At 37.9% G+C, this 11,083-nt stretch overlaps 1 protein-coding gene and 1 pseudogene across 1 annotated transcript; one reads left to right on the top strand and one right to left on the bottom strand.

Moving 5' to 3' along the window:
- The first annotated feature begins 3,868 nt into the window (after positions 1-3,868).
- On the top strand, positions 3,869-6,255 carry LOC103949481 (protein DETOXIFICATION 12-like). The gene is made up of 7 exons (XM_018647722.2): positions 3,869-4,187; positions 4,267-4,811; positions 4,969-5,055; positions 5,155-5,211; positions 5,302-5,540; positions 5,643-5,848; positions 5,958-6,255. Exons 1-7 carry the CDS (start codon positions 3,972-3,974, stop codon positions 6,006-6,008), a joined length of 1,401 nt encoding a protein of 466 aa, XP_018503238.2. The 5' UTR covers positions 3,869-3,971; the 3' UTR covers positions 6,009-6,255.
- Positions 6,256-7,143: 888 nt separating this feature from the next.
- Positions 7,144-10,009, bottom strand: LOC103949473 (annotated as a pseudogene).
- Positions 10,010-11,083: the final 1,074 nt, after the last annotated feature.

The following is an 11,083-nucleotide window of genomic DNA, read 5'->3' as shown; positions in this document are numbered from 1 at the left end:
ATCTGTCTCGAAAAACTAATTTGATTTGTAACTTGCTGTTTGAACCGACAGGAGTGGCAAGTGCACTGGAAACTCTGTGTGGGCAAGCATATGGAGCAGAACAATATCAGAAACTTGGACTTGAAACTTACACTGCCATATTTTCTCTCAACTTGGTTTGTCTTCCTTTATCTTTGATATGGATTTATATGGAGGAGATACTGATTTTCACCGGTCAAGACCCTGTGATTTCTCGTGAAGCCGGCAAGTTCATAATCTGGCTTATTCCTGCTCTATTTGCTTATGCAACTCTTCATCCACTCGTTCGGTACTTCCAAACTCAGAGTTTATTAATGCCTATGGTCATAAGTTCTTTCGCCACTCTTTTATTCCATATTCCTCTCTGCTGGATTCTAATATTCAAGTCTGGATTGGATCACCTTGGAGGATCATTAGCAATCGGCATTTTCTAATATTCAAGTCTGGATTGCATACACCGCGTTGCACTGTGCAGCGGAGTCAGGACATGCGGATGTGATTGAGATGTTGGTAAAGAAAGGAGATGATGCTGAAGCTCGAACTAACAAAGGTGTGACTGCACTGCAGATTAGAGAGGGGTATTTCTATTTAAAGCACTCTTCTCTTCTCCCTCTGTCCGATGTGGGACTGGGGTTCCAACAGATTGAGATGTTGGTAAAGAAAGGAGATGATGCTGAAGCTCGAACTAACAAAGGTGTGACTGCACTGCAGATTGCTGAGTCTTTGCACTACGTTGGGATTACTAGGATACTTATTCATAGAGGTGCAACAAAAGACAATAGTAATATGGCACATATCTTGACCCAGGCCTCAGTTTCATTTGGGAAAAAATCTATGGGACTAGAGGAGGAGATCATCAAAAGAGGAATGAAGAAGAAGAAATCGAGTCGAGCTAAAGCTCTTTGTGGGAGCTTCGATCGTTTGATGCCATTGACTGTTGTTTAGCTAGTAAAGCTGGAACTAATATTGGTGCATTGGTATTTTGATAAACATAGGATAAATTGGAGGATTCAAAACTTTAAAATCACGATCCATCAATAAATAAATAAACTTGGTTTTCTCTATGAGAGCTATTAGGGTTTTAGCCGGAATGAATGTAGGATAGACAAAGAGTGATCCTAGGGTTTAAAGTTAATTATAGTGTTTGAGTTTATTGATAATTTTGAGTTTTATTATTAATTTCATTTTGTACTTAATAGTAATTCAGCAATAGGGTAATAGACAATTAACATTTAAAATTTAAGTTGAGTGTAAACAAAGGTTACATGGATTTAAATAAAATTTCCTTTACAAAAATGGTAAACCATATAAAAATAATGAAACAACAATGAAATACTTATCTTTGGTAGGTAGAGAATACTCTTCATCGATCCTTGATTAGAACAAGATTTAGGTTGAGGCGTGTAAGTTCACTGTCTTTAAGAGTAGATTTCGCCTCTCTAAGACTAGGTCTCGGTGTAGCAGATTATGGTGCCCTACCCTTCAGAATACAACAACCTATGATCCTTGTAAGCTTACACTTGCAATACTTGAATTGGATGAACAGCCCAATTTTTACTTTAGTATAAAAGTGAACAATGAAAGATATGGATTGAAGACTTAGAGAAGTGAAAAGGACAGAAGATTGGAGCTCTATATTTCTCATCTTTTTATTTACGCAATAGTAGTGTATATATAAGCTTAATCACAAAAGGACGTTGGCCAGATAATGTGAATTCAAAGAGCATTATTGCACAATCAAATGCTAACATTATAAACCCCTTTTAAAGCATCAGTTTTGGTTTTACAAATAAAAACTGAAATTAAGACTTTAAAACAAATTGAATAGTATTAAGTGACTAATGAAGAGTTGTATTTTAAAATACCGAATCAAAAATTCCAACAAACCCACACCCCCCCTCCCGATTCTTCCTCCATTACCGCTCCCCAACTTGTACAGTCAATGTTGAGAATGAATTTTATATTGATGGGAGGAAAGACTTTGCATGAGCTTATAGGTTGGGCTACTTCCCATATTGCTTTTACGGTCTCAAGACTGTCGAAGATAGCATTAAGACTTTTCAATGAATACCTCTACTAATCTAGAAAAACAAGTTGGTTCCAAATGCATCTTCCATTCATCTCGATTTGGGTTTTTCCGCACCATATTTTGATCTGCCTCTTCTTCAATCTGGAACTCCCAGTGAAAAAATGCGGATACCACTGCATCTAAGCTAATGTAAGTACTAATGTAAGTTGTTGATTCCATTCAGTAGTTGGCCCAGCCAGAGCACCAATTGAACCAGTCCTAGCCATCATCCCTGTTGTTTTGAGGAGGTGATCCTATTTATGTACAAGAAATGGCTATGTTTTGATACAATTTTTTTTCTAGGCATTTGACTTAGGAAAAAAAAAATCGTTATGGTAGAATCACAACTTTTTTTATTCAACACCAACTACTCAATAATTTAGATCGCCTTCCGCATCTATTTTCTGGAAAGACTTCCATTTTTCTTCTAAATTCAGAGATTCTCATATCATTCTTCAAGAAAATCAATTAATCGAACACAAGGCCGGAAAAAGAAGTAAAATTGCTTCTTAAAATAATGTTCAGCAGAATCCCGCCGCTATTTTCTACAATATTTCGACACACTACGTCAAATAAGTGATCAACCAACCAAGACCGGATACTTAGTTGATCAACCAACCAAGACCGAACAGTTAGTCATTCGGTCGTAACGACCGTACCGTCATTTAGTGATCAACCAACCAAGACCGAATAGTTGTGTGTATATTACTTTAACGCAGGCTGAGCGTGCAAAAGGTGGCCAAGACACTTCACAGACAGATATGGAAGAGATCTTGTTATTGCCAAAATGCATGTTGCCGTGATTCTACCTCGGTACTTATTGCCCTCTAGCACCTCCATAGCCATCTCCCTCTGTGGCGTCACCGGCTTTATCTTTCGTGCAAACCATTCTACTCGCTTTCGCTTTCGTGCAAACATTTTTCTATACTATAAGCTGAAAATCGTTTTCTTGAAACTTCGCCCTCGGTATTGGTACTTCCTTTTTATTGTCTTGGCAACCAAACGACAAAGGTTATGGTAAAACTCATTGATATAGCAGCTAATACAAAACAACAACATTTTATTATTAAAATTGCCTAATTTTACCGAGAAATTTTTAATTGTGACGGGAATATAAGTGGTACACCACGTGTTTTAATAAAAGTGGGAAATTTCATTTTTTAAGTTATTAACTTTTTTAGCATACATATCCCACCATTTGTATAGTGACACGTGGTGTACCACCCTTATACCAGTCCATTGAAAAATCTCTCAATTTTATCAGTCTTTGTTAATTACAAGGATCTTAACATATGTTGGGTTTTTCTATGTTCCAACCAAGGCAAGGGAGTGGATATATCAATGACGATGTCTAAATTCTAATGATGGATAATGCATTGTACAACTGATTTAAGCTTGATGAGCTTAATTTTATTCATCGAGAAACATTTCGTGCTAAAAGAACTACGTCGAGTTTTATTCATTTACTCTGCTATCCTTTTGATAAAACCCACTTATCCAATACAAGCCAACATTTACATTTTGTTTATTTTGATTCCTGGAGTTTACACACATACACACAAACTTTGGTGGGGATTAAATCAAAGGAAAACTAATGAAAATGGCTTGAAAATTTGAGTTTTAATGATAAGGACAAAATAAAGGGTAAAATGAATAGTATCAAGAGTGACTTTTTAGTGTAAAAATGTAATTTTTCATTAAAGTGAACAGTACCATAAGCTTTTCATTAAAACTCCCTTAAATCAATAATCTCACTTTGTATTTTCTTAAAGGAAGAGAATAAAAACAAGAGATCGCACGAAAACGTGAGTTTAATTTACTCAAAATTCCATAAATAATGGAAATTTGGAGAGTACAGACTATTACTTCATCCTAGAGAGAGGTCATGGTCGATGTGAAAGCACCCGTTGTAACATGGCGTTCTTCCTTCCAAGAAGCAAAGAGGTTGTGTTACATAGCAGCACCCATGATTGCTGTGAACTTATCCCAGAGCTTATTGCGCGTTGTTTCGATGATGATGGTAGGTCAACTTGGCGAGCTTGCTCTCTCTAGCGCCTCCATAGCTATCTCCCTCTCTGGGGTCACCGGCTTTAGTCTTTTCGTAAGCCTTTCATCCTCCACTTTTGTTCTTTCGTTGTTTGTAGAAACTAGTTGAGTATATTTTTGTAACATGCTAACAGCTAGGGATGGCAAGTGCATTGGAAACTTTATGTGGACAAGCATTTGGAGCAGAAGAATTTAAGAAAGTTGGACTTCATACTTACACTGCTATATTTTCCCTCACCTTAGTTTGTTTTCCTTTATCTTTGATATGGATATTCATGGACAAGTTACTAATTTTTATGGGTCAAAACCCTGACATTTCTCGCGAAGCCAGAAAATTCACAATCTGGCTTCTACCTGGTCTTTTCGCTCATGCTGCCCTTCAACCACTCGTTAGATACTTTCAGGCACAAAGTTTGACATTTCCTATGCTTGTAAGCTCTGTCGTCACCCTCTTGATCCATATTCCTCTCTGTTGGGCTCTCGTCTTCAAGTCCGGGCTGGATCACCTTGGAGGAGCATTAGCAATCAGTATATCCTACTGGCTCAATTTGATTTTACTTGGAATGTACATGAAGTTTTCCTCTGCCTGTTCGAAAACCCGAGCTCCCATTTCTAAGGAGATATTCGAAGGAATCGGAGAGTTCTTTCGCTTTTCAATCCCTTCTGCACTAATGTTATGGTAGCTCTTCAACTAGAATTTTCTGACATGTTTTCATAAAATATTTCCTTGTTTTTTTAAATTAAAAATAAGTAAATAAATACAGGATTAGGTGAGATTAGCTCCTCAGTAAACGTCGAAAGTCTTTCCGATTGATTCTTGTTGATGGCTTTTGTAGCCTTGAGTGGTGGTCATTCGAATTGCTTATCTTGCTCTCCGGGCTTTTACCAAATCCGGCCCTCGAAACTTCAGTACTGTCTGTATGGTAAGTTTTTATGTTTTCGTTCTATAATTTATGTAGAAATTTTAAAACCAGTTTTTGAATTTGGATTTGATTAGATCTAATCAAATTGTTTCTGGACAGTCTCCAGACCATTTCAACACTCTATGCAATACCATATGGCTTTGGTGCTGCAGTAAGGTATGCTTAATCAATACAGTTAAAATCTGCATAAAAATTAACTAACAAATCGATCATTTAACTTTACATTTTGCATGTAAAATTGTATAGTACTAGGGTTGCAAATGAACTAGGAGCCGGTAACCCAGAAGGTGCGCGTTTAGCTGCTCGCGTCGCAGTGTTTCTAGCAGCCATAGAGACCAGTATAGAAACCACAACCCTGTTCGCCTGCCGGTACATATTTGGCTACATTTTTAGCAAGGAGAAGGACGTCGTCGATTATGTCATAGCCATGGCACCTCTAATTTGTCTGTCTCTTATTCTAGACAGCTTTCAAGGGGTCCTTACAGGTTAAATGTTTTATTATATTTTTACTGCCAATAAGCTAATTAAGCATCTTGCTTAGAGATAATTACATTGTTTAAATTTTTAATCTCGAGATTAAAAATCAGGTGTTGCTAGAGGAACTGGGTGGCAGCATATAGGGGCTTACATAAACCTTGGAGCATTTTATCTCTGTGGGATCCCAGTTGCTGCACTATTGGCTTTCTTGGTACACCAAAGAGGAAGGGGACTTTGGATTGGGATACAAGTTGGTTCTTTTGTGCAAACCATTCTGCTCTCCTTGGTAACAATTCGTACAAACTGGGAAAAGCAGGTCTATTTCTAACTTCAATCTCTTCATAATTTCGGCATATGATCATTTAGTCTAGTAGCACTTAGTTTTTGTTCCGGATCTTCATAGAATTTGGGTTTTGTTTTTTCAGGCAAGGAAGGCAAGGGAGAGGATATTTGAGAAGAAGGCTTCGATTGGATAATCAATTGTGCCACTAAGCAAAGGTTGACGGAAAATCTTGGCTTCGTACTTGTTCCTCCGTACATGCATACCACAATTTAGCACATGTTCAAAAATGCTTTCATACGTCGCTTATGTATATTTATCAACGGTTTTATAGGTAAAGAGAAATGACTCTTTAACTATAACGAGCGAGTAGTGTTTGATGAAATTAATTTCCTTTGAAAAAATCCACCTATCCTATACAAGCCAAAATTTACATTCTTTTATTATTTATCAGAGCTTTATATTTCTCGGTATTTACAATTTTACTCACACTGTTGAAATACATTGTGAACTCGTATGCACAAAGCATATAATTTGATATTTTAATCTCGATCGATCAGAACCATAAGAGTGAGTTTTTGATCGAGTTAAGAAATCATTTGCAAGATAAGAGATTGGCCTCATATCTTCCTTGTGCCCTGTGCAATCAGAGAATGATTACAAATTTACAAACGATATTTCTATTTCAAGTTAAACTAAGAAGAGGACATGCTCGAAGCTATGCGATAGGACGAAAAAGGAAAAACAAAAGATTTCTCACAAAGATAATTCATCATTTACATAGCCATCAGATCTTACATATCAGCACTTTTGCAGTTGAATTTACTAAACCATGAACGTACCCGGCTATATATCCGCATGTTGTCTCACACATCACGTGGTGATACATGAGATCATGAGCCACACATGTTCATAAAAGTGTTTTTTATTATCAGAAAAGACTTTTAGTCATTCTAGAAGTAATCTCAAACATACGCCCTACAAGATACAAAATTTGGCAAGTTTTGTGTTTGGTGAAGTATGCACAAATAGGCCCGATTATAAACTTTGATCGAAAATGAACTCGAACGACACTAAACATACATTAGTGGGATATTAAACCCTGATTCTATATGACTTATAGTGACCTCCCAAATTCCCAGTTCCCTTTTAGAATGCCAAATTTTTGCAAGTATTTGTGTGTATTGAGAGAAACTTACCCACACATGAGTCAGTTGCGACATTGATCACAGTTTAAATTAATTTAAAATAAAAATATTCTTTGTATAAAAAAAAATCAGAAAATAACCTATTGGGCGATTTCGAACGAATGATATATAGATGGAATTTTATTTGTAACTATGGTTTAGTATGTTGACAAAAGTGAAGTCTTACATCAGAAACATATATAAGAGCAACCAAAGAGATACCAGATGATCTTTCTAACTATGGAGGAAAATTGAAGTCTTAAAACACAAAACTGACCTAATTAAAACACTCAAAAACTTTGGCAAATCATCTCTCTCAGACTCTACTGACACTCTACCTGAATCGTTACATGACTGATATTATATTCTCGCTTGACGTAGTTTATAATCTCTTCCAGTACCATGTCGGCATTAGCATCTGGCTTAACGATAACATGGCAAGCCATTAGTACCTTACCAACAGTTATCGCCCAGATGTGCAATTCATGAATGTCAACTACCTCATCCACCTCACAGAGATCTTTCTCAATCTTTGTAGCATCAATCTCTCTGGGAGTGCTCTCCATCAGAACACCCAAAATGTTCCTCAACATCGGGATTGTGGTCGAGAACACGATTACTGAGAATACATGGGTGCATATCAGATCAACAATCTACCACTCGGGCTTGTACCATATAATTGCTCCACCAATCATCACTCCGATACTCTGAATGGAATCGCCAAGTACAAGAAGATAAGCCCCCTGCACATTTTGCTTCGGTTTCTATTCACCTTCACAGCTATGCTTGAGTAGAGGTTCCGCGGTTTCAACTATATGACGGTGTTTGCCATCGTGATTGCAGTGCACCTCATGATGGTAAGAGTGATGTGTCGTCACAGTAATCCCATGGTTATGAGTCTCATCGGGATCCTCATGACTATGAGGATGATTATCATGTCCGTGTCCATGTCCATATCCATGATCTCATGACAAAATAAGAATGCCATGCTAATGTTAACCACTAAACCAAACGTAGAAAGTGAAGTTTGACTTTTGGCTTACTTTTGTGTCAAAACGGTTTTCTCCACAACTTCGCAATGTATGGCTAGCTTCAAGGTTTTTCTTGCTAATGGCTATTTGGAAGATGCGTAACAAAGTGAAGTTTGAAAGTAAACCCTCTTCCTTCTCACGCCTTTGCCATTCCACCTTGGCTTGGATTAGCCAGGTTGGAGTTCTCACCCCTGGTCATGTACGAGGCATTTTGGATAGGCAACTTTTAGTCTCTCTTGGAATCTTGGCTAAATCTTGTAAAGCTCCTTTTATAGTCCCTGTTCTTTGGCATCCCCCTCCTTTTTCTTGGGTCAAAGTGAATACTGATGGCCTTGCTAAAGGTAACCCGGGTCCTGCGGCTTGTGGCGGGGTTTTCCGAGATTCTGCAGGCTATTTTCTTGGTGGTTTCTCCCTAAGCTTGGGGTATCGTACTTCTTTCTATGCGGAGCTCCATGCTGTCATCATTGCTGTGGAATTGGCTCATGCGCGGGGTGGGCAAAATCTATGGCTTGAAAGTGATTCTTCTAACGCGATATCCTGTTTCGCTTCTGGATCCTTCTCTCCTCCTTGATCACTCCAGACACGCTGGAACAATTGTATTCTCCGATTGCAAAACATGGTTTTCCGTTGCTCTCATACATTTCGAGAAGGGAATGATGTTGCTGACAAATTAGCCAATTTAGGGCTTCTCTTATCTTCACTTGTTTGGCATTCTGCTCCTCCTATAGAGATTCTTCCTCTTCTGCACTCAAATTTCTTGGGCATGCCAGCCTACAGGTTTGTCTCCCATTCTTGATGTGTGATTTCCTTTTTTTACCTAATCTTTTTGGATTTCCTTTTTCGTTTTGCAGCTTGTCTTGCAGGTTCTTACCTTTTAAGGTTTATAGAGGGGTTTGGGTATATGTCCACCCAATCTTTTTTCTTTTATTTTCTTTTTCAAAAGGGGTATGGTCTATGTCCCCCCTTTCTTTTTTCTAGTATTTTCTTTTTCAAAAGTGGTAAGTCCCTTCTCTTTGTATCCCAGAAAGCGCCCAAATCAGCTGGACCGAAACTAGAGCGCCTAGTATTTCAATCCTGTAGAAGCCGTACGATTGGCGAGGAGTTGCCTCCCATCCCGATGCCCAAACTGAGAACAAAGAAATTGCAAATGCTGCAAACATCCGTCAACAGATGAGATGCATCGGTGAGAATTGCAAGACTGTTGGCTTTGATACCTCCAACAACCCATGGCGTAGCCATAAATTATTCAGTGGGTAGGCTAAGCTAAAATTATCAAGTTTTTAATCCTACGTTACCTACATAAAGTTATATAATAGTAAAAACTTGAATGTAGTAATTTAAAGCAAGAATTTTATACTATGTTTTCTAGGTTTCTAGTCTTCAAAGCTTTCAAGTAAATAAAATAAGGAACCATTGGTTAAAGTGATGAGTTTATTTAACATCTATTAGCTCTTATTATTCTTAAAAATAAGCTTACTAATAAAAAATTTCATTTCTTATGTGAAATATGACAATTAAAAATCATAAACTAATCTAAAAATTAATATTTTTAAGCTTGAAGAGTCATACTCTCCCTATGATATAGCCTAGAGGAGCCTTGTACTTGGCTCCGCCCTTGCCAACAACTTCCACGCTCATTAAAACGCAACGAAGTGCAAAACGTCCCTGTGCATCTTTGGAACTAGATTTATCATTTAAAAATCCGCAGGATCCATCCCGACATATCTTTGTCCTACTCAAGCTGGTTTCTATAGCGGGAACATCTTCACGTACTTCGATTATACGCTCACGTTCGGAATTTTGCGCTTCCATCTCTTGAATGCACTACTGTGCTGTGGAGGGGGAGGCCAAGGAGGAGCTACAAGAGAATGGTGGTGGTGCTATCAGATTCTTTGAATATTATTATGAGGGAAGCTTGGTTTTTGTGACGTGATATATATAGATATACATACATACATTAAAAGTCCAAAGATATTAGGGAAAATCTCTTTCCCTTTCGGATGGGTTCACTTATTATATTAGGAATGAGTTTATTTTCGCCTTCAGGTTTAAGAAGATAGAGGCTGTATATTTTACTTTCCCATATTTTCTATTGGAATACAAGTCTGCAAGCAGCTCCTTACTCTGTCATTAATCCAAAGCTGTGCAACATTGGGAATAAAAAGGTAAATTCAAAAGGGAAAGGAAGAAGTTGTGTGATCTTAAAAAGGACAGCATCGATTTCGAATATTTGAACTCGAAATTCACAAGCCTGTTTGTGATTTCTTAAGCGTATACAACATATTGTTGGAGAATTAAAAAGCAGGAAAGTATATGAAATTGGTATGAATATATTTCCTACTTTTAAGAGGAAGTGATATATCTAGATTTAGATTAAAGTAAGTGGTAAAGGTATGGCCTTTCAATGGAGCAAGTTCAAGGACCTTCTAGATATAATTGGTGATTTGTTATTCGAAGATAAAATTTAATTGTAATTAGTGTGTGATACTTTTTTCTTTTCGATCAGGTTAAAATCTCTGACAATGTTTTATCCAGGCCTAAATAAAGGCATCATATCCTTGTATTGTTGTTGGCCCTAAAAACTACCAAGCCTACGTGGCGCGCAGGCCGAGTAATTAGTAAACTAACTACATCCTTCGGTTGTGTGTAGGATGTGCCAACTCGTAGACCGAGCTCGGCCGATGAGTAAAATGTGCTGATGCTGCGTTAAGCGCGCTACTGACTTCTTGATCTTGCGACTGTGGCTGAGAAAGGAACACGTATCGGCCTTCGGGTTCTAGAGTCTGAAGAGGCTGCTAGTCTTGGGAAGCTCAATATCAAATTCGGCTTTCAATGTGCTGAATGTAGTAACCTGTAACACCTTACTTCGCCAAGAAGGCTAATGAGATGACCTCTGCCAATAAGGATTCGAAAATCCTTCTCGACCGAGACTTGGATAAATAACCAGTTGGCCTCGACGCAGTGCTATTTATCCAACTGAAGGTGCTCCTCGGTCGGTTGATTTTACGACAACAACGTTGTTTATCCAAACTGAAGATGTTCGTCGGTTACCT

This window comes from the organism of the source record quoted next, unplaced genomic scaffold (assembly GCF_019419815.1).
Source record: "Pyrus x bretschneideri cultivar Hongxiangsu unplaced genomic scaffold, Pyrus_bretschneideri_v1 Contig22, whole genome shotgun sequence".
Classification (NCBI taxonomy): Eukaryota; Viridiplantae; Streptophyta; class Magnoliopsida; order Rosales; family Rosaceae; genus Pyrus; species Pyrus x bretschneideri.
This window is presented reverse-complemented; position numbering and strand designations above follow the sequence as displayed.